At 46.5% G+C, this 24433-nt stretch overlaps 1 protein-coding gene across 1 annotated transcript in view; it reads right to left on the reverse strand.

Moving 5' to 3' along the window:
- Positions 1 to 24433, reverse strand: part of CLASP2 (cytoplasmic linker associated protein 2) — a 977269-nt gene that overhangs the window by 951309 nt on the left and 1527 nt on the right. Inside the window, 1 exon segment of the mRNA XM_030203481.1 lies at positions 6934 to 7012. Within this exon segment, the coding sequence (XP_030059341.1) occupies positions 6934 to 7012 (79 nt within the window).

A 24433-nucleotide genomic window follows, 5' to 3' on the forward strand; every position in this document is an offset into this window, starting at 1 on the left:
AGGCTAGGGCTTTTCAGCTTGGAGAAGAGACGGCTGAGGGGAGACATGATAGAGGTATATAAAATAATGAGTGGAGTGGAACAGGTGGATGTGAAGCGTCTGTTCATGCTTTCCAAAAATACTAGGACTAGGGGGCATGCGATGAAACTACAGTGTAGTAAATTTAAAACAAATCGGAGAAATTTTTTCTTCATCCAACGCATAATTAAACTCTGGAATTCCTTGCCAGAGAACGTGGTGAAGGCGGTTAGCTTGGCAGAGTTTAAAAAGGGGTTAGACGGTTTCCTAAAGGACAAGTCCTGGAATGGCCACTGTCGTGAACAGGATACTGGGCTCGAAGGAACCTTGGTCTTTTCCCAGTGTGGCATTACTTATGTACTTATGTAAATATCAGCAGATGAAGACCTTTACTGGCAACCAAGGTGGCCACAGTTGTATCTGACACACTGTGCAGGTTCCACATCTTCATGATTAAACACTGGCATCATCAACAGCACAGTGGCAACTTGTCTTGCCAACCACATATACTACTACTACTACTACTACTACTACTACTACTACTACTACTATAAATCATATAGGTAGTTATATGCTGCCATCTTGGAACATAATACGATGATACCACTGCTTTCAATCCTAAGAATCTTTCTCCCTCCCCCACTGCTAACTAGCATTATTTATTCGCACTTCATGATTCTACCCCTCCCCCCACACAGACATACACAGGAGCAGAAGATAAATTTTAGACCTCTATCTACAAGTCAGAGGGATTAGCAAGAATTCCATGAACTCTGCTCTGCATGCTTTTCCCACTTATTCAGATTTATCGAAGATACATACCTGTAGCAGATATTCTCCAAGGACAGCAGGCTGATTGTTCACACATGTGGGTCGACGTCTGCGTCAGCCCGGGAACCGGCATTTTGCAAGGAAAATATTTAAAAATCTTGCCCGAGTCTTCTGGTGCACCGTGCATGCGCGGACCGATTTCCTGCCCGTCGTGTGAGCGTTGCCGCTCAGTTAATCAAAAGCAAATAATAACCAAACAACAACTCAAAAGGGGAGGCGGGCGGGTTTGTAAGAACAATCAGCCTGCTGTCCTCGGAGAATACCTGCTACAGGTATGTATCTTCGCTTTCTCCGAGGACAAGCAGGCTGCTTGTTCTCACATGTGGGGTATCCCTAGCAACCAGGTTTATTCATAACAATGAATATTGGTCAACTGGCACTCGCAACGACGAGGACATAACATAGATTGACCTGAAACCAAAATCAACTAACAGAGTGCAGCCTGGAACAGAACAAAAATGGGTCTAGGGGGGTGGAGTTGGATTCTAAACCCCGAACAGATTCTGCAGCACTGACTGCCCAAACTGACTGTCGTGTCGGGTATGCTGCTGGAGGCAGTAGTGAGATGTGAATGTGTGGACTGATGACCACATTGCAGCCTTGCAAATCTCCTCAAAGGAGGCTGACTTTAAGTGAGCCACTGATGCAGCCAGGCTCTAACATTGTGAGCCATGACATGGCCCTCCAGAGTCAGCCCAGCTTAGGCGTAAGTGAAGGAAATGCAATCTGCTAGCCAATTGGAGATTGTGCGTTTTCCGATGGCGACTCCCCTCCTGTTGGGATCAAAAGAAACAAACAACTGGGCAGACTGTATAAAGGGCTTTGTCCACTCCATATAAAAGGCCAATGCTCTCTTGCAATCCAAGGTGTGCAACCTGCTTTCGCCAGGGCGGGTATGAGGACGGGGAAAGAATGTTGGCAAGACAATTGACTGGTTCAGATGGAACTCCAACACCACCTTTGGCAGGAACTTAGTGTGTGTGCTGAGGACTACTCTGTTGTGATGAAACTTGATATAAGGTGCATGCACTACCAAAGCCTGAAGTTCACTGACTCTACGAGCTGAAGTAACAGCCACCAAGAAAATGACCTTCCAGATCAAGTACTTCATATGGCAGGAATTCAGTGGCTCAAAAGGAGCTTTCATCAGCTGGGTGAGAACAACGTTGAGATCCCATGACACCGGTGGAGGTTTGACAGGGGGCTTTGACAAAAGCAACCCCTCATGAATCGAACAACTAAAAGCTGCCCAGAGATAGGCTTACCCTCTACACGGCGATGATAAGCACTAATCGCACTAAGGTGAACTCTTACGGAGTTGGTCTTGAGACCAGACTCTGACAAGTGTAGAAGGTATTGAAGCAGGGTCTGTGTAGGACAAGAACGAGGATCTAGGGCCTTGTTGTCACACCAGACGGCAAACCTCCTCCATTTGAAAGAGTAACACCTCTTCGTGGAATCTCTTCTGGAAGCAAGCAAGACTCAGGAGACACCCTCTGAAAGACCCAAGGAGACAAATTCTAAGCTCTCAATATCCAGGCCGTGAGAACCAGAGACTGGAGGTTGGGATGTAGAAGCGACCCCTCATTCTGAGGGCTGGAAAACAGTCCAATCTCCACGGTTTCCTCGGAGGACAACTTCAGAAGAAGAGGGAACCAAATCTGATGCGGCCAGAAGGCTGCAATCAGGATCATGGTTCCACAGTCTTGCTTGAGTTTCAGCAAAGTCTTCCCCACTAGAGGTATGAGAGGACACGCATACAGAAGGCCTGTCCCCCAATGCAGAAGAAAGGCATCTGACGCTAGTCTGTCATAGGCCTAAATCCTTAAACAGATCTGAGGGACTTTGCGATTGATCTGAGTGGCAAAAAGATCCACCGAGGGGGTGCCCCACACTCAGAAGATCTTGCGGACTACGTCCATGTTCAGTGACCACTCATGAGGTTGCATTATCCTGCTCAACCTGTCGGCCAGACTGTTGTTTACACCTGCCAGATATTTGGCTTGGAAGAACATGCCATGACGGCGAGCCCAAAGTCACCTCTGGAGGGCTTCCTGACACAGAGGGCGAGATACGGTGCACCCCTGTTGTTGGTTTAATGCATCGCAACCTGATTGTCTGTCTGAATTACAATTATTTGGTTGGACAGCCTATCTCTGAAAGACTTTAGAGTGTTCCAGATTGCTCTTAATTCCCGAAAGGACCAGGCTCCCTGAGTGTGGAGCCCATCTACATGAGCTCCCCACCCCAGGAGAGATGCATGTCAGCACTTTTCATGGCTGAGGAACTTGGAATGGTCGTCCCATGGTCAAACTGGATCGAATCGTCCACCAGTGAGAGAATTCCGAAAGCGGTGGACAGTTGGATGACATCCTCTAGATCCCCCGCAGCTTGAAACCATTGGGAAGCTAGTGGTCCATTGAGCTGATCTCATATGCAGATGTGCCATGGGCGTGACGAACTGTGGAGGCCATGTGCCCCAGAAGTCTCAACATCTGCCGAGCCGTAAGACGCTCGAACCATGGACACCAGGGACAGAAGATTGTCCGCCCTTGTCTCAGGAAGATAAGCTCGAGCTGTCTTGAGTGTTCAACAGGGCTCCAATGAATTCCAATGCTTGGACTGGGGTGAGATGGGACTTGGGATAATTATGACGAACCCCCAGTAGTTCTAGCACCCAAATAGTCATTCGCATGGACTCCACATTTACTGAGGCTATGCTGAACTGGAGCCAGTCAAAAGCCCCGCCCCATCCTTTGCTGGGGAGCCGCAGAGGCCTTAGGCGCATGCTGGTGACGAGAACAAGCGTGCTGGGACTGAGTCTGGACAGGTTGCCGAGAAGCAGGAGTGTACCTACGCCTAGCATAGGAATAAGGAGCACTCCTCTTCCCTCCAAAAAACCTCCTAGATGAGGAGGTAGTAGCAGAAGACGCCCGGCGGGAGAGAGAATCCATAGCATCATTGTGCTTCTTGAGCTGGTCAACCACATCCTCTACTTTCTCATCAAAAAAGGTTATCCCCCCGGCAAGGAACATCCGCCATCCGCTGCTGGACCGAATGATCCAGGTCAGAGACACACAGCCATGACAGTCTGTGCATCACTATACCTTGGGCAGCGATCCAGGATGCTACATCAAAAGTGTCGAACGTACCCCTGGCCAGGAATTTTCGACACGCCTTCTGCTGCCTGACCACCTGGCAAAAAGGCTCGGCCTGCTCCAGAGGGAGTGCATCAACCAAGCTAGACAGTTGCCTCACTGAGTTCCGCAAGTGGTTGCTCGTGAAGAGCTGGTATGTCTGGATTTGGAAGTGAGCATAGCGGCCTTCCCTCCCAAAAGATCCAAGGTTCTAGATTCTCTGCCTGGGGGCCGAGGCATAGTTCCTAGTACTCTGGCTCTTTTGAGAGCAGAGTCCACCACCATGGAATTGTGAGGTAGCTGAGACTTCATCAATCCAGGCTCCCCGGGATCCGATATTGGGATTCAGTCCTTTCAGGGATCACGGGATTAGACAGAGGGAACGACCAGTTTTGCATAAGGACTTCCTTCAGTACATTATGCAAAGGAGCCGTTGCAGCCTCTCTAGGTGAAGAAGAATAATCCAGGACCTCGAGCATCTCAGCCCTGGGCTCATCCTCAACCTCCATAGGGAAGGGAATAGCCGCAGCCATTTCCCGGAAAAAGGAGGTAAAGGATAGACTCTCTGGTGGAGAAAGTCTCCTTTTGTCACAGTCCCAGGCTTTAAACAAACAATCACGAACTCTGGAATAACGTGAGCCCTTGGCCTACAGTCGTCAAGCGGCAGCAGGAGGCAAAAACCCCCAAGCAGGTCTGGACTAACAAGCTTGACTTGGCTGGAACCAGATGCTGGGACGGGACTTGGCTTACTGGAACAGGATTCAGGATACTGGAACAAGCTTGGCAGGAACAGGAGTCAGGATACTCAAACAGCTTGGCAGGAACAGGATTCAAGATACTCAAGCAGGATTCAGGATTTTCAAACAAGGGTGGAAAGAACAGGATTCAAGATACTCAAGCAGGATTCAGGATTTTCAAACAAGCATGGAAGGAACAGGATTCAGGATACTGGAACAGGATTCAGGATACTCAAACAAGCTTGGCAGGAACAGAAGCTGAAAGCAAACAGGGCAGAGACAAGCAGGAAGGGGATTGGAGCTGAAGACAAACTGGGCAGACACAAGCAGGATACAAAAGCTGACCCACACAGACAAACTACAGAACTAAGGCTGAAGCTAAGGCAGAGGGGACTAGAACAAGCAAGGCAGACTAGGCAGGACACAAAGCTGACCCACACAAACAAACAAACAACAGAACTATGGCTGAAGGCTGAACCTAGCACACAGACCGAGAAGAACAGAAGCAGAAGTGCACACAGGCACCCTAAACAAGTATCAAGACAGAAGTGCCCCCAGGCACACAGGCTATGAACAATGCAACAAGAAATCAAGGCAGAAGTGCCCACAGGCATACAGACTAGAACAAGGCAGAAGTGCTACACTACACACGGACTAACCTGGAGACCTTTGGCATTGCAAAAGCACTGAATGAAAGTGCACCACTTCCTTATTAACAGGACAGAGGCAGGAAATACACTGAATACACCAAAGTGAGGCTTGAAACACACAAGAAAGAAGCAATGCAGACAGTAGCAAGCTCAGCAGCTGACCATCGGGACATAAGGTGAGTAGAGAGGGATCATGACCACCGTCATGACACCTTTCTGGTGCAGGGAAAGGTTCAGAAGGAATCCCATAGGACTCATCAGAAGAAAGTACCTGGATCCTCCTCTTCCTGTTTATATATCTGGAATAGGTAGAACCAATAATCAACAAAACTCAAAAAAAATTCTACCTTACATACTACGTGTTTGGGGGCAAATATAGCCAGCCAATCATGAAAAAATTGTGGAGAAAAAAAAAAGACTTCAGAAAATTCGGATACTCCTCGTTCTTAAAGGACACACCTTTGGTATAATGAGGGAACTGTAGCAATCATATGTCTTCACAAAAAAAACTCCACACTATAAATCATTCATAAATGCATAGTCATCTGCCACCACAAACACTTGTATTAGAGACATGAATTTCACATTCATCAAAACTTGAAACGAGTATTTAGCTCAAATGTTGAATTTTTCAATCTCACGATCCAGTCCAGCCTCATGTGGTACTCTTGCAAATTTTCAAAACTCAAAAGACGCGATTGTGCCTGTTAAAAGAAAAAAAGGGCACGAAAAGAAGGGAACAACCCGACCGCGCGGCCTAAGCTGGCCTCGTCGAAAAACAAAGGAAACTTTAAAAGAACAAAAAATAAAGAAAACTATGGGAAGTTGTTAGGTTTTTTTTTTTAACTGTAAATTTGTTTTTAAAAAAATAAATAATAATAAAATAAGGCAAAACCTCAAAATGACAGAAACTCTTTCCTGGCCTGAGAGGAGTAGGGAAAAAAACTCAACCGCACCTCAATGCGGAAAAAAAATAACTGAGCAGGAACACTCACGCGACGGGCTGGAAATCTGTCATGCGCATGCGCACCAGAAGACTTCTGGCAAGATTTTTTTATATTTGCTTGCCAAATGCCAGTTCCCGGGCCGACACAGACATCGACCCACATGTGAGAACAAGCAGCCTGCTTGTCCTCAGAGAAAAATTATTATGATGGTGGAAACCTGCCTTCTCATGATCTGCAGCATGGAAATTTTTTCTCTCATTATAGGCATGCAAGAGCTATAGGGACTAACAAGAAGCACTGCAGCCTGGTGAGTGCATGTTCTCAGAGCTACCACAGGCTTGCAAGAGCAAGAAACCTCCAGATATGAGAAGGTGTCCCTATTCTCAAAATCACTGTCCCTCCGTGAAATGGTTGATCTGAAACTTCCAAAGCTATGTATTCCTCATCCAGCTGTGGCCTCTCAAGGGTGCAAATAGTTTCAAAAGGATGACAACATACACTTTGAACAGTGATGGGTAATAGCAGCAGAGCATTTGAGGGCTATATAAAAAATTATTAAGAAATAAATATTCATTTAAGAAAACGTTATCTTTTTTTTTTTTTTTTTACTTACCAGTTCCCAAACAGGTTTTGAAGCGATCTAATAATCTGTCTGCTAAGGCACTCAGAAGATCTAATGCAAGTAATGCCACCTAAAAAAATAATAAAAATTAAAAACTAATATTTCCAAATAAACTACCATGAAACCGCTTGACTTTGCAGTTAAAAAAAAAAAATCAGTACTTCCTTACTGGCTCCATTTTAAAGAACATTGTTACAGCAAACAAACATATAGTTGAAATAAGGCAAAATCATAACCAAATACTACATACATAATTATTTTATAATAGGCCAACCTGGTAAAGTATCTTGGCAAACAGCTGAAGTTTTTTCCCATTAATCAAAATGCCCCGATTCCATCTTATGATATTCACAAAACCTCACACAATGAAACATATCATTCATTGTAAGCCAAAAGGTACACAAACAGTTCTGAAACTAAATTAACAATGGAGTCACAATTAAAATTACAAAACCGAAGCCAAGAAATGCAACACACAAGTTGAGAAGCAAAAACTATAAAGAAGGCATTATTAATTAAATATTACAAGATGCCTTTACTGAGCCTTTCAACAGTTTTTGGGGACTTAGGTTGCACTGGTTCTTTATACAATTGTCACAAAATTTGTTACTGCATTGAATAAGCACCAAGGTAAAATTAGTCCTTACCTGATAATTTTCTTTCCATTAGTCCCAACAGATCAATCCAGAGACTTGTGGGTTATGTCCCTCTACCAGCAGGTGGAGACAGAGAGAACTTCAGAGGTTTACTATATATGTGGTCATGTGCAACCACCTTAACCTCAGTATTGTCGATAAAGCAGTGGAAGAAGGAAGAGGAAATCCAACTACGTAAGTCCTCTCTTGCCTGCATAAAGCCCAAGTAGGCTCCTCAACCGCTCCTGCAGGAGGATAACCGACGATTTCATGTTGATTTTGATTTAGTTTTCTTTTTGTTTTTTGTTGGGGTGGGGGTGGGGTCTGGTTGTCGCCAAAATCAAATGAAGGAATCTGATGAAATTGAAGCAGCTAGAAGAAAACACTCAACCCAGAACAACAAAGAGCGGGCCTTTGGATTTATCTGTTGGGACTAATGGAAAGAAAATTATAAGGAGTAATTTTACCTTCCATAATGTCCCACAGATCAATCCAGAGACTTGTGGGATGTACCAAAGTAGTTCTCAAGTGAGGCAAGGTACTACAACCTCAGCAGACTGGAGAGATGTTCAACAGGTCGCGGCCACACGTTGCCACAGCAAGCCTGCAATGCCTAGTGCTGCCATGGCAAGCCTGCAATGCCTAGCTATGGAAGGACAGCAGATCAAGTGGGTGATCTGCAAAAGCCGTCCACAGCAGGACCAAGTGGCCAAACTGCAAAAGGCAGGCACGGAAGCTAGATGGGACTCGGAAAAGGGAGTCAACTGCGCTCTGGACGAAAGCGTTGCCACCTGTAACGGGAGAGACTGTCCCATGTAGAGGCCAGCTGAAGAAATTGCCTCTCTCAGCTAATAGCCACCACAGCTCTCAAAACCAGATCCTCTCTCTTGCGACCAGCAAAAGGACAACATGAGGCTATACCGGAAGGCATTTCTACTCAGCAGGTCAGGAATCAGATGATCCCACCACAGTGTGGGTGTCTCGTAAGGAATTGCCTTCCTGTATACCAAAGGTTCTCTAGATTCTGAATATGTCTGCTTCTGATCTTGCCACCGCCACATCTGCTAATCTTAAAATGGCGAGCACTAGAAGTCCGCTTCAGTCTTTTCCAGTGCCTGAGGCTATACAGGAAGTCACTTCAGCTCAGTGGGTTGCCGCAGACATTGCCCTGCTACGCCAGCATCTGCCAATCTAAAAATGGCAAGCCAGCGTGGCTTTGGAAGCTGCATTACCTTCCTAAGGTCCCGAGCAAAGCATGAAGCAAAGAGCTGACCAATGGAACTCACTGATCACTTTTAAATAGTATAGAAGTACATAATGAATGTCCCAGAGGCGGGAAGAGACAAAGGTTGAATGAGATGGAAGGCAGAAACCACCTTATGAAGAAAAGACAGGACTGTGCGCTCCATCACTCCTTCAGGAGAAATCCAGAAGATCTCAAACTGACCAAGTCGGGAGTTCTGAAACCCTGCTTGGCTGAATCTGGATCACTGGAGAAACTAGGCTGCCCCGGACAATAGTCCTGGTGTATTTAAAGACGAGGGCGAGCCTGACCTGACCAAAATGAATGTGTAGACATGTCCTCAGGAAGATGCCAAGTCTATGAGTCACCCAGATCTTCCACCAACTTCACTGAGTCCTCAAACAATAACTTGCCCTGGAAAGGAAGTTGAACCTGCCGCTGTTTGAAGCTGCATCGCCTGCCCAGCGGCGCAACCACATCAAACAACAGGCTGTGACCGCCAAAGACATCTGCTCATTTGATGCCCAAAACAAATCATAGAAGAAAACTGTCAACTGAGCCGGACTCGACTCCACATCTGGCAAGTGAGGAGGTGGTTGACTGTCTGCCTTCTGGAACGAACCCGAAATCTGTTGCCACCAGCTACGGCATGCCCTAGCAGCCTACAAGCTGCAGATAGCCACCTCCAGAGAGACAAAACTTCTGAAATGTCAACTGAAGATTGTGTTGAAACTACCCGTTGAGACTAAGTTGGCTTGATGGGAACCATACAGACGGTGACCAAAGCTGATAAGGAACCCCTGAAGTGGTCTGATGAGGAATCAGGCCCATGAGGGAATGTCCAAGAAAGAGACCCTTGTGCCTGGCAGGGAAAGTAGAACCTGAGTTGGGTTGGCATCTGTTGCTGAGGAGCAAAAGGAAGAAAGGACTTCCCAAGCCTATGTGGGACATTACTCCCCGATACGCCAAGTTCTGTGCTGGAAACAACTGACTCTTGGCGAAATTGATTACCAATCCTAAGGACTGAAGAGAGTAGCTATCTTGGATGACAGTTTTAATCTCTTGATAGAGTAGCAAATCAGCCAATCACGAGGTATGGTGAACCTGCAATCCATCCTCGCAAAGGAACGCTGCCACTACCACCATAACCTTAAAAAAAATGGCCTTGATAATGTGGAAAGGCTGAATGACATGGTCATAAATCACTAAAGTCTTTCTGCAAAAAGGTACACTGGGAATATGAAAGTATGTTTCCTAGAGGTCCAGGGAGGCTAGAAACTCTCCCTATCAGACTGAACTATTACACAATGCCAGGTTCTCATTGTGAAAAGTTGAACCATAAACATCCTAGACTCTTATGACGTCCAATCTCAGCTGGAAGGAAGTTTCAGCTGGAAGGAAGTTCCATGGTTGGAACTACCAAGCAAAGGGAATAACTTCCATTCCCCCAATTGCAACTGGGGACAGACCTCGACTGTGCCTAAGGAAGAAACATTGGCAAGAACTGCCTGATATTTGTGTTTGAGCTTGCATGGAGACTGCAAGAAAAATATGTAGTGAAATAAAAGTCCAGGTTGTAATCGTGTGACAGAAAAACTGAGACACGTGGTCTGAAGCAATCTTGGTTCACTCCTCATGAAACCCACAGAGGAGTCCTGCTATTACGAAATCCAAGCAGTGAACTGAGAGTCCATCACTGGGAGATGCAGTAGGCATAGGAAGACCTGGAGTTCAAGTTGAGCTCATTCTGCCAGCAGCAAGGCGGCCTATCGTAGTGGAAGCGGAAAACCTGAAAGTGGTTATCCTGGCCTTACGAAATGTATGACAAAACAGAGGATTTAAAATCATCCTGGGAGTCCCTCAGGTCTTTACCCAACTGCCTTAGATCTTCTCCAAGTCCAAGATTACTTCCAAAAGGTAGGTTAACAAATGTGACTTGGAAGCCACATCAGCAGTCTGACGCCTAAGCCAGAGCTAACTTCTTGCAGAGAGAGTCAAGAATTGGCTGTGCAATGGAGCTAACAAGTGCAGCTGAGAATCAGAGCCAGATGGCGTAGCAGAATGGAGAAATTAGATCTTACCTGCTAATTTTCTTTCCTTTAGTCCCTCCAGTCCGGCCCAGGATGTGACTAATGGGTTGTGCACTCCTTCCAGCAGGTGAAGAATGAGAACTCCGACTCTCCTGAGAGCCAATAAGAGCCCTGGATAGCTAGAATGAGATTCAGTATCTTTACGAAGCAGGGTAGAAAGGAGAAAAGCTTCTGCGCAACCAGAGAACTCAAACAGCCACCGTGGAGCATACAGGAAAAGACCTGTAGACTTTCAGGTTATGGTCAATTGCTCACTTTTTTTTTTTTTTTAAATCATCACCAAAGCCAGACAAAGCAGCTCTTCCCTAAAGCACTAGAAAAATAGGGGGGGGGGGGGGGGGTGTCTGGCCCGGTCCAGAGGAAATAAAGTAAATTAGCAGGTAAGATCTCGTTTCTCCTTCCTTAGCATCCCTCCGGACCGACTCAGAATGCGACTGATGAGACATAACAGAGCAGTACCTTTAAGGGAGGGACCATGACCAACTGACTTACAATACTGGCTCCAAAAAAAAGATGGCATCCTTATGACACTAGACATCCAACCTATAAAGTTTCAAAAAGAATGAAGGAAAACAAAGGTGCTGCCTAACATACATCCAAAAAGAGGAACCAAAGAAAACACTCTCTGCTCATGACATCGCCTGCCCTCTGGTAGAACAGACTTTCACTCCCTCCGGAACTGAATCCTTAGGAAAAAAAAAAAAAAGTTAAGCAGAAGCCAACATCTCTTTAAACCACCTAGAAAAGGTGGGTTTAGACACCGCAATCCCTTAGAGGGACCCCCCTCCTCCAACTAGAGGAAAATATGAGCTGATTTGACTAAACTCCTCCAGGGAAAGCAAATATAAATTTTAGAACTGTCTCTATGTAGGTGGCACTGAAGAACCCAAGAGCGGCAAAACTACTGTATGCCTTGAAAGAAAACTGAAACCACAAAAAATGGCGGAAGATGAACCCAAACAGACCACAAAAACATAAGGAGTAAGAGCACCAGAAAAGTTTAATGGGACCCTGCACGGTCCGTGTTTCGGCCAACAGGCCTTCCTCAGGGGTCCTGAATCTGACGTTTACAGGTGCACCTCCGAGATACTCATGAACAAAAAGCAAATACTGGTGGCTGACTTCTCTGGAACATTCATCAGATTATCTGCAGAATATAGCAAACAGCAACAATTAGCACAGGCCTGTGAGTGAGGCAATACAGTGTACATGAGGTAGGTAGTGAGAGAGGTGGGGCCAACAATGCCAGCAATCTAGAAGGACAAAATAAATTCACACCTCAAAGAAAACTGACAATATCCAGATAGCTAGCGAAATTCCATCCCTTGAAATGAGAAGAGAACCCGAGAAGCACCGTAAAGGAAGCATGCGCCAAGCCTGGTAAGAAACCTATTCTGTAAAATGCAAAAGAAACTGAAACATGAAAAGGAGAAACCTGCATCTCAGCACACCCTGAGTCGAGAATGTGCGAGGTCTGAATATAGCATAGTGACTATTACTTCAGCAGAATAAGCCTTATTAAACAACCATGTCCTACCAAGAGCCAAGGCATAGGACAAAATTGAGCTGGATCTGAAGAACTGGCGGTCTGTGAAGGAGGTGGAGAGGCTCTGGAAGCTGAAACAGAGTCCACCAGAAGGCGCACTAGATGAGCATACCAAGGCCTGAAAGGTCAAAACAATGCTATCCAGAATAGACTGTTGTGGACCATGATCCTTTGGATGCATCTGCCTAAAAGTGGCCACAGAGGAAAAGAACGCAGACAAAGAGAATCTATGCCCTCCACTTTGAGATTCTTCCTGTGACTGAAGAATCGTGGAACGTACAAACTCAGACTCGGCGGTGTGAGTACCATGACGGGAAGACCCCCCCTCAGTGAAGGACTGATTGAAACGTATGTGCTCCGAGAGGCCACATCCCCTCAGGACAAGACTGTGATGACTGAGAAATCTACTGGAACATTAGATGTCCCCGCTACATAAGACGCCAACAGTTACAAAAGATGCAGTTCTGATCAGGGCATGAGAAGCGCTGCTTCCTGTAGCAATGGTCATCACTTCGTCCCTCCATAAAGAAAAACCTAGGCTACTGCCGCCACTTTGCTCAAGAGCGCCCACATAGATTCGACTTCCACTAGACGTTAGGAAGACTGTAGAACAGACCGAATTGTTCGAACTTCCCACAGAACAATAGAACAGCGTACTTTCAATGGAAACCACAGACTCTAAACCAGATGCCCCAGACAGAGAGCTCCTCAACCCCCGAAACTGGCATCAGTTGATATCATAATCTACTAAGGCGGATCCAAAGGAACACCCTTGTGCAGAACTGGAATCCGACACCACCCAGAGACTCTCTCTTGCGAAAATTCCGAGAGGCAGTTTGACTGTCAACGGGTCCGTATATGGAGACCAGAGGGACATCTGGAGACGGCTGCTGAGTGTACTGGTCCAAGGCACTCCTTCTATTGCTGCTATCATGGAATCCAAAATTTGAAGATAGTCCCTTAACCAATATGACCTTGAGAATGACCAACCTGTCCTACAGAAGCAACATTCAGCCCTGAAGAGAATTGAAGGAGACTCTGATATAAGGAGGCTCTTAGAAACTGCAAACAAATCTAAGGTTTAGGACCCAACCAAGGGACCTAAGGAAATGGACAACTGGAGCTGCAAATTGTGTCCTCTTCTGGCAAGCCAGTGCGTCGATTAACCAATCATCCAGGAAATGGTGAACTAGAATACCTTTGTACCAGAGAGCTAACGCTACTACTTCAAAGCCTTGAACCTGTAACTCTCAGGTTGAAAGGTCAGCCACCTACTGACTAAAACTAGCTTGATGTAAACAGTGTACATAAGTACATAAGTAATGCCACACTGGGAAAGACCAAGGGTCCATCGAGCCCAGCATCCTGTCCATGGTAGCGGCCAATCCAGGCCAAGGGCACCTGGCAAGCTTCCCAAACGTACAAACTTCTATACATGTTATTCCTAGAATTGTGGATTTCTCCCAAGTCCATCTAGTAGTGGTTTATGGACTTGTTCTTTAGGAAACTGTCTAACCCCCTTTTTAAACTCTGCTAAGCTAACCGCCTTCACCACGTTCTCCAGCAACGAATTCCAGAGCTTAATTATGCGTTGGGTGAAGAAATATTTTCTCCAATTTGTTTTAAATTTACTAGACTGTAGTTTCATTGCATGCCCCCTAGTCCTAGTATTTTTGGAAAGCGTGAACAGACGCTTCACATCCACCTGTCCCATTCCACTCATTATTTTATATACCTCTATCATGTCTCCCCTCAGCCATCTCTTCTCCAAGCTGAATAGCCCTAGCCTCCTTAGTCTTTCTTCATAGGGAAGTCGTCCCATCCCCGCTATCATTTTAGTCGCCCTTCGCTGCACCTTTTCCAGTTCTACTATGTCTTTCTTGTGATGCGGCGACCAGAACTGAACACAATACTCAAGGTGCGGTCGCACCATGGAGCGATACAACGGCATTATAACATCCTCACTCCTGTTTTCCATACCTTTCCTAATACCCAACATTCTATTCGCTTTCCTAGCCGCAGCAGCACACTGAGCAAAAGGTTTCAGTGTATTATCGACGACGACACCCAGATCCCTTTCTTGGTCCGTAACTCCTAACGTGGAACCTTGCATGACGTAGCTATAATTCAGGTTCTTTTTTCCCACATGCATCACCTTGCACTTGCTCACATTAAACGTCATCTGCCATTTAGCCGCCCAATCTCCCAGTCTCGTAAGGTCCTCTTGTAATTTTTCACAATCCTGTCGCGAGTTAACGACTTTGAATAACTTTGTGTCATCAGCAAATTTAATTACCTCGCTAGTTACTCCCATCTCTAAATCATTTATAAATATATTAAAAAGCAGCGGTCCTAGCACAGACCCCTGAGGAACCCCACTAACTACCCTTCTCCATTGTGAATACTGCCCATTCAAGCCCACTCTCTGTTTCCTATCCTTCAACCAGTTTTTAATTAACAATAGGACGTTTCCTCCTATCCCACAACCCTCCAATTTCCTCTGTAGCCTTTCATGAGGTACCTTGTCAAACGCCTTTTGAAAATCCAGACACACAATATCAATCGGCATCCCTTTGTCCACATGTTTGTTTACTCCTTCAAAGAACTGAAGTAAATTGGTCAGGCAAGATTTCCCCACACAAAAGCCGTACTGACTTATTTATTTATTTATTGCATTTGTACCCCACATTTTCTTTGCAGGCTCAATGTGGCTTACATAGTACCGTGAGGTGTAAGCCACCTCCGGTGATGAAACAAATACAGAGTGATGTTGCTACAGAACATTAGAGAATCAAGAGAAGAAGAGTGATATATTGTTCATTGCAGGTTATGGTGTCGTTGTGTTGCTGAGTTCAGTTACTTAAGTTGGATCAGTAGTGTATGCCTTTTCGAACAGACCGGTCTTTAGTGATTTCCAGAAATTTCTCTTCCATTTTTCCTTCAAGGATAAGAGACTGCTGAGATCCAGAACTTCAACATGCATGCTAAATGTGTCCTCTGTTGGTGTTTGGTTTCAATTTGCTGGCTTATGTGACTACCTCAGGACTTTTCTAGTCTCCTTTCTGACATTCTTCCCCCTATTACAGTTTTGGGAGTTGAAATCTTTACTTATTGTATGTATACTTACTATTTGTCTTGGGGGGAGGGGTTTGCTTCACAGTGACCACAGTCCATTTGATGGACTTGGTCTCAGTAATCCATGTCCTTGGATGTGCTCTGTAATTTTGTTTTTAATAATAGCCTCTACCATTTTCCCCAGCACCGACATCAGACTCGCCGGTCTATAATTTCCTGGCTCTCCCCTGGAACCTTTTTTGAAAATTGGTGTTACATTAGCCACCCTCCAATCTTCCGGTACCCAAAGCAAATGCCACCAGGGCAGCACATAGGGTGCAGGCTTACCACGGAGATTGAGCAGCACCTCTAGAGCTCTGTGCTCACTCTCAGCTAGTTACAACAACTATTAAGTTATGTCTACACTGAAGTAGTTCCTGGTCCACTCCTCATGAAACGCTAGGTGCCCCATAACCTGAAAAGGTACAAAAATGCCATAGAAACAATTAGAGGTAACGGGGACACTGCTGGGGCTAGTATGCAAAAGTGTGGCCAGTATCAGTATGCAAAAAAAGAGAGAGAACAGCAATCTTTAGTACAGGAGGGTAGTGATAACTGTTCTAGTCATGCAAGAATTGCTTGGCCAGGCAAGCAGTAAGAGAATGAGATTAAAAAATGACCCACTGGAAACATAGAAGAGTTCACAGCTTCTAATAGGATGGATAAACCAGCCTTGAACCTGTAACCCTCAGATTGAAAGGCCAGAAAAAAACTAGTTTGAAGTAAACAGTGTACCCAAAGCAAATGCCACCAGGGCAGCACATAGGGTGCAGGATTACCATGGAGACTGAGAGAAACCTGAGGGGAGTGCACTAGCCTCATCAACTCAAAATGTAAAATTTGACACAGAAACAGAGAGTAAACAGCCCTAAGCCTAGCTAAACCCCATCTGTACTGCCATGCTTTGAGAAAGGGAAAGAGTAGGATCGACCCTACTCATGATCCCTTTCTCCCCTCCATTAATGATGCACACACACCCTCAACCTCCTCGAGGAGGGTACAGAAATATTTTTTGTGCAAATGTAAAAAGTTGCACCCAAACCATAAATCACCTCACGAGGCACAGGCACATCTACCAGAAGACTGCAGCTAAAGGTTCTCACTGCCACAGAGTAGCTGCACGAGTCTAATGGGCCTACGATCTTGCCCTTGGGATGCTGCAGGAGACCCAAGGATTCCCACAGGAGTCTGCAGGACGAAACAAGTCCACAAACTGCCCCAGGCCTCTTTCTCAGAAACCCTTGTTCCTTAAAAAATATCAAATTTGAAGAAACTGAGCACAATCCACCCCAGTTCCCCAGTCACATCTTCTGAAAAGCCTGCACTTAAAACTGCTGGAATCGCAGGCAAATCTGGCCCCAAGGGAGCGCCATCACTTCAGCCTCGACATGTGGCAAGGCAGGAAAGATGGTGACCTCAGGCATGTGTACGCGCCCGACAGCTGCCCTGTACCCACCAAAACTAGCCGGGCTGTACAGTGGCCTGCAGAGGTACAATGGGAGGAGCTCCAGCACGGGAAACAGCAACAGCCCAGCAGCAACCACACCAGGAGCCACGTTTGCTCTCCCCCCCCCCCCCCCCCCGAATCAGGTAGGATAAAGACTACTCAACCCCTCGGTAATCAATGTCACGTGCCAAGTCGGTCCTCACACCCCTCAGCCGGTACTGTAAACTCGAATAAGCTCGCTGAAATGAACAAAACACACGGAGTTGTTTTTGTATTGGGGATTTTTTTTTTTTTTTAATAAGGGCAGGAGAGGTCGCCAGAGCGAAAGAAACATCAGACTCTTTTTAAAGTCAGACGAGTGAGAACGACAAACCCAGATCACACAGAGGAAAGGGAGATGGGGGAGGAGGGACCTGGCACCATGCAACCAAGTCCCAGTACTGGGACACCTCTGACCCCAGAAGTTAATCAATCCAGAGCTGTATGGTTATGACCATCCACCTGCTAGACAGAGTGAATACTGAGGTTAAGGTGGCTATATATGACCACATAGAATAAACCTCTGAAGTTCTCTATCTTCACCTGCTCGTAGAGGGTCACAAACCACGAGTCTCTGGATTGATCTGTGGGTCATAAACCACAAGTCTCTGGATTGATCTGTGGGACGCTACGAAGCCAGCATTTTACAGTGGAGTCCTTGCGCTCAGCACAGCTCGGGACAGCTGAGGATTTTTATCTATGTGCAGTTACCATATTGTTAGAACAGAGCTAAAAGCAGATACGTAATATTTTTTATCTTAAATGAGAAGGTAAAATTATGCCTTACCTGCTGATAATTTTCTTTCCTTTAGTAGCAGCAGATAAATCCAGGAACTGGTGGGTTATGTCCATCCACCAGCAGGTGGAGATAGAGATTACAAAGCTGAAGGCAGTGATACCAGACGGTCAGCTCCTCCTTCACCTCAGTATATGTCTCATCACCAAGCTGAATCAGACAAGAAACCAGGAAGCCTTCCTCAACAACCATACACAACAGAAACTTGTCAGTCCGACTTAGAGAAACCACTACTGAGATGGACTCTTCTTCAGTGGTTTCTGTTTTCTCTCTCTTTTTTTTTTTTTTTTTGGAAACTAAAGACCAGGACAAGAACAGACAGGCAAAACAATCGCAGCTGACAGAGGGCGGGATCCTGGATTCATCTGCTGCTACTAAAGGAAAGAAAATTATCAGCAAGTAAGGCATAATTTTACCTTCCTTAGCATATGCAGCAGATGAATCCAGGAACTGGTGGGATGTAACAAAGCAATCCCTAATTAGGGTGGGAAGTTGCCGCTCCCCAAGACAGAACCACCGCTGCAAAGGCAGCATCCGAATAGTGAAAGCACACCAGTTCCGCCCGAGATAGATAGCAACCTCGTAGAACGAGCCTGCAACGCCACCGGCAGGACGCAACCTTTCAAAAAATCCATGGAAACACAGGATCTGCAATCCAACGAGGAAAAAATAAATAAAATCAGATCAGAGGCAGTCATCCCACAGCAAGAACTAGCGAGAAGGAAAAAGAGAAGATCTGAACATCTGCAAATGCCGGAGAACCCTCCTAACATCCAGAAGACAAAGCGCCATATACTCCAAATGAAAATCCCCCACCCGAAAGGAGGGAAGAAAGAGAGGCTGACAAAGAATAAAAGCCAAACCACAGCCAGAAAGAAAAAGGAGGAACCGAATGCAAGGTCACTCCAGACTCAGGAATTGCAGAAAAACAGCTTGCCATGGCTGCGCTAAAAATTCAGACACTCTGTGTGCCGAAGAATAGGCAACCAAGAACACCACTTGTGAGTAAGCTCCTAAGCGAAACCTTCTACAAAGGATCAAAAAGAGTCCAAAACAATGCTCGGTAGAAAAGGAGCCCTAAGCTAGGCTCGGAGAACAAGGTTTCAGGGTGAACAAGGTGCGCAGCAGCGGAGGAGCAAAGCAGTCTGCAAGAAATGCACTACATCCGAGTGCAAAGCCAGGCCAGGCCCTTCTGCAACTCATCCTGCAGAAAGAAATCAATTGCCGACAATGAATACCAAGCATGGGCCACAACCATGCCTCAAAAATTCCTCTACACCCTTATCCTGTATTTGTCCTATTTGTCTGTCCTGATTAGATTGTAAGCTCTGTCGAGCAGGGACTGTCTCTTAATGTTCAAGTGTACAGCGTTGCGTACATCTAATAGCGCTATAAAAATTATAAGTAGTAATAATAGTAGTAGTAGTAGCCGCAGTGGTAGAAATACTGCAGAACTCTACGAACATCCAGACAGCCAGAAAGCACAGAGCCCAAAAATCTGCAGGGTAGTCCTCCCTACGGAACAAAGGGGGAGAAATCAGCTGATTCAAATGAAAACTGGAGACCACCTTCAAGAGAAATGAGGGCACCATCCAGAGCGCGACGCCCGTCTCTGTAAAATGGAGAAAGGAGTCCAGACACGAAAGCGCCTGCAACTTCAACATCCGACGAGCTGACATCAGTGCCACCAGGAACACCAACGTCAAAGTAAGGTCCTTCCGAGAAGCCAGATCCAATAGCTCAAAAGTGCTCTCTGAAGTGCCCGAAGCACAACACTGAGCTGCCAGTCAGGACAAACCAATCGACAAGGGGAGCGAAGATGACTCATCCTGAACAGAAAACGGACCACATTCGGATGGCACACCAAGGAAGAACCCTGGATCAGACCACAGAAACAGAACAATGCTGCAACCTGTACTTTCTGCAATCCTAGTGCCAAACCTTTCGTCAGGTCATCTGCAGAAAATAAAGCACCTGGCCCAACAACGCGGAAACAGCATCCATATTCCACTCAAAACACCAGGCTTCAAAAACCCTCCAAACACGGGCATAAGCCAGCGATGTGGACTTCTTCCGCGCATTATGCACGACGCATACAAAGTAGTAATCGCTGGGTCCGAACAGCCGCATTTCCTCAAGGCTGCCCTCTAAAGAGCCAGGCCACAAGAGCAAAGGTGAAGGGATCCTCTATCAGGAGAGACCCATCTGCTCCAGCAAACAAAGAGGCTCGATCAGAATATGGACCGAGTCCACGTACCATGGCCTCCAGAGTCAGTTCAGGCCCACCAGAATCTTTCCTGGATGATGAGAAATGCAACCCAGGAGTCTGTCAAAGGCCACAGAGGAAAGGTATACAAGAGGCCGAACAGCCAAGGCTGAAGGAGGGCATCCAGCGCCACCACCACCATCTTTTTGCCTTCTGAGAACTGGCTATCCCCCCCACACACACACTCCATCACCAGAGAGAATGCTGCCCAGGAGAGCTCCCACTCCCCTGGATCCAGCAGATAACGGCTGAGAAAATCCACTTGCACACTGAGGTCGTCTGCAATGTGTGCCACCAACAGGCGAGCCAAGTGAGCCTCCGCCCACTGTAGGAGGAAAGCTGCGCCCACTACAAGGGGAGCACTCTTGGTGCCACACTGCCTGTTGATATATGCCATGGCCGACGCATTGTCGGACAGGACTGGAACCTCCCAGCCCCTGTACTGTTCTCAACTCCAACCAGTTGATGGACCAGCATGCCTCCAGGGGAGACCATAGGTCCTGCGCCGTCCAGCCCAAGCAGTGGGCCCTCTAGCCAGAGAGACTTCCATCCGTTGTTACCACCACCCAGTCCAGGGCAGCCAGGGAGGAGCCCTACGCCATGTTGGTTGGACTCAGCCACCACCAAACACCGAGACGGGCCTGCATCATCCATGGCAGACGACAATGATACTCAATCAACCAATGGAGACCAAAGCCGGAACAACAATAGCTGAAGCAACCTCATGCGAACCCGAGCCCACAGCAGAACCTCCAGCATGGACGCCATAGACCCCAAGATCTTCATGTAGTCCCAGGCCCAAGGGGACGGCACACATAGCAGAACAGAGATCTGGGTCCTCAGCTTCCCCTGGCATGCCTCCGGGAGGAACACTTTCCCCTGGCGCATGTCCAGGACCACTCCAAGGTACTTGAGGGACTGAGAGGGTGTCAACTGACTCTTGTTGGAGCTGACAACCCACCCAGGGACTCAAGATGACCTACCACCTGGGCTGTAGCCTGCACACTCTCCGATAAGAGGACACCCTTATCAACCATTCAAAGTAAGGATGGACCCGAACACCCTCCTTCTATAGAAAGGTTGCCATCTCCACCATGACCCTTGGCGAAGTTCCACAGTGCCAAGGCCAGACCTAAAAGCATGGCCCAAAACTGGTAATGCCTGCCCAGAATCACAAAATGAAAGAAGTGTTGGTGAGGCGGATAAATGGGAAAATGCAGGTATGCCTCTTTGAGGTACTGGGACATGAGAAACTCCCCAGGTGGAACAGATTCAAGTACAAAGTCTCCATTCAAAAATGTCGGATGTTCAGAGCCCAGTTGGCCCCTTTGAGGTCGAGGATGGGCCAGGAAGAGACGTCCTTCTTGGGCACCACAAAATAAATGAAATAGCAGCCCCGACCCACCTCCATCGGAGGTACCAGAACCACCACCCCAAGCCACACAAGCTCCCACAGGGTAGCACGGACCAACCAGCTCTTGGCCGGGGCCTTGCACAAAGACTCCAGAAAGCAATCCCGCAACTCTCGAGCAAAGTCCAGCTTATAACCATCCCACACGACCCCCAAGTCTGTGGTGATTTTGTCCCACTCCTCCAGAAAAGGAGAGACAAATGCCCTCCAAACACAGGTCCGAAGAAATGGACAGAAACCCCATCATTGGGTAGAACTAGAGGCTAGGGCCACCCTCCCAGCAGCAAATGAGGTGCGCCTGTTCCCACAAAAGGGCTGCTGGACTGAAAGCAAGACCTCTGAAATGACTCAGACCTCTTCAGCCTATAACGCCAAGCCTCCTGGAACCAGGAATGGGAGGAGCAAGAGGATGACTAGATTTATCCTCCAGGAGATGCTGTCCCTTGGACTCCCCCAAGTCCTTAACAATCTTAGCCAAATCATCCTAAAAGAGAAGACGAGCCAACCTGTCCTTAAAGTCCGAATCCACCACCCAATGACACAACCAGAGCCACTGCTGTGCAGCCAGGGAAATCCCCTTAGCCGACGCCCAAAGATCATAAAGCAGATCTGCCAAATACGCCAAGCCCAGCTTCAAAGATGGACTGGCGTGAGCCAAGTCCTCCTTGGAGGAAGTCACTGGCACCTAGTTAAGGCAGGCCCGGGCCACAATGGAACCACAAACCGAAGACTGCAATGCAAGCACAGTCACCTCAAAGGAGCTTTTAAGAGAGAAAATTCCATCTTCCTGTCCTGATCATCCTTGCGGACCGCACCTCCTTCCACGGTGACCAAAGAATCCAACTGCGGCAAGCGAAAGAGCTCAAGATCCACAGCCAGAAGCAGACAGAGCTTTTCATAAGCTCCAGATTGGGCAACACAGGACTGCGTTAACCATTGGTGAGAATACCTACACACCTTGGAGGCCTCTGAATTCCTCTCAAGGAGCATCGCTATCTGTACCCGCATCAAAACATATAAAAACAAACGTGATACCCACCAGCAAGACTTATCTGGTATAGCCCCCTCACTCCCAGAAAGGCTATGGACTACCTCTTCTTCAGGATGCAAGTGAAAGCATGGCTCTTCTCCCAAGCCTTTAATAATTCAGTCAACTATCAACTCAATCTTCACCTGGACTAGCTTTCTACACACTAGCTTACTTCTAATTCAACTGTACATAAAGGTGCTCATTTTCAAAGCACATAGACTTACACTCATTCCCTCAGTTACCTATTAAGATGTTTCACTGTACTGTACAAACAGTATTATCATCATATCTAGATTGTTTCAATGTGCTACTTCTTGCCTCTTAATGTGCTTCATTTGTATTGTGATGTTGTATCATATCATACACCTATGCTCTATCAACGTTCTTCCATGTTGCCCATTATGGTATTACATTTCTCATATACATGTGCACTCCGTTTAAGTGCACGTCGGATAAGTGCATGCTCTGTTTAACTGCATGCCGTACTTCGGTCCCGTTTTTGGCGCCATCAATTTCTATGGGGACAAACTTTGGTTTAGCGCACCACTGATAAGTGCAAGATTCGCTTATATGCAAGGTTTAAGTCCACTCCTCTGCAGGAAAGACTCCGCGTAAGCACGCGCATAGAAAATGGAAGCCGACTGGCGCATGACAACCAACGAGATTTCAAATTTACCACCCCTTTAACTGCCACAGGCAGAATAAGCAAAAGAATGTTGTTAGAGTGTACACTGGAGTCGTCGTTGTCGCACAAATGTAAGACTAACACTGGCTGAACAAATAGAAGTTCTTAAAAAATTAGAAAACAAACAAAGTCAAGCATCTATTGCTAAAGAATATGGTGTCAATCCCAGTCAAATTTCACATATCTTGAAGCAGAAAGACCAGCTTCTGGAAGACTGGCAAAACAATACAAACCCACACCGGGGAAAAAAACGGGCGGGAAAAGCTGAGGAGGTAAAAGATGCTCTTCAGTGGTTTTCTCAAGTCAGGAGCAGACAGTTTCCTGTCAGTGGTCCACTGCTTATGGAGAAAGCTAATCAGCTAGCTGAAAGTCTTGGACTAACTGAATTCAAAGCCACTGTTGGATGGTTGGAAAGATGGAAGGAGAGGAACAACATAAAATTCAAGAAACAGCAAAAACAAGACACTGATGACTTTGGTGCCGAAAATTGGGATGTTTCACTTCTTCCTACCATCTTGAACGAGTTTGCACCTCGTGACATTTTCAATGCTGACGAAAACGGTCTCTACTGGCAAGCGATTCCTGATGGAACACTTGCATTCAAACAAACCGAAACTACAGGAAGTAAAACGTCAAAGGACCGACTGATGATCCTCCTTTGCTGCAGTATGGATGGGAGTGAGAAGTTGAAACCGCTCATCATTGGAAAGAGCAAACAGCCCTGTTGCTTCAAGAATGTTAAGCGACTTCCTGTGTCATACAAGGTTAACGCAAATTCATGGATGACTGGGGAAATTTGGAAGCAGAACCTAAAGAACTTAGACACTAGAATGCAGGCACAAAATCATCAGATGTTGTTGCTTTGTGATAATTGTGCTGCACACAGTGATGATGTCAGGCTGTCTAACGTCAAGATGGTCTTCCTGCCACCAAACATTACCTCTCTGATCCAACCTATGGATCAGGGCATAATAGCCAATTTCAAACAACATTATCGGGCTCTTGTGCTACGTTTGATGAGCATTATGGATGACCACACTAACAAGGATAAACATGCTGTTGAACTGGCTCGTAATCTATCATTGTTGGATTCCCTACACATGCAGAAAGAAGCCTGGAATCATGTTACACAGGCAACCATTGTGAACTGCTACAAGTGGGCAAGCTTTGTTATGGATGTGGAGAGGGA

The sequence above is a fragment of the Microcaecilia unicolor genome, chromosome 1 (assembly GCF_901765095.1).
Source record: "Microcaecilia unicolor chromosome 1, aMicUni1.1, whole genome shotgun sequence".
Lineage (NCBI taxonomy): Eukaryota > Metazoa > Chordata > Amphibia > Gymnophiona > Siphonopidae > Microcaecilia > Microcaecilia unicolor.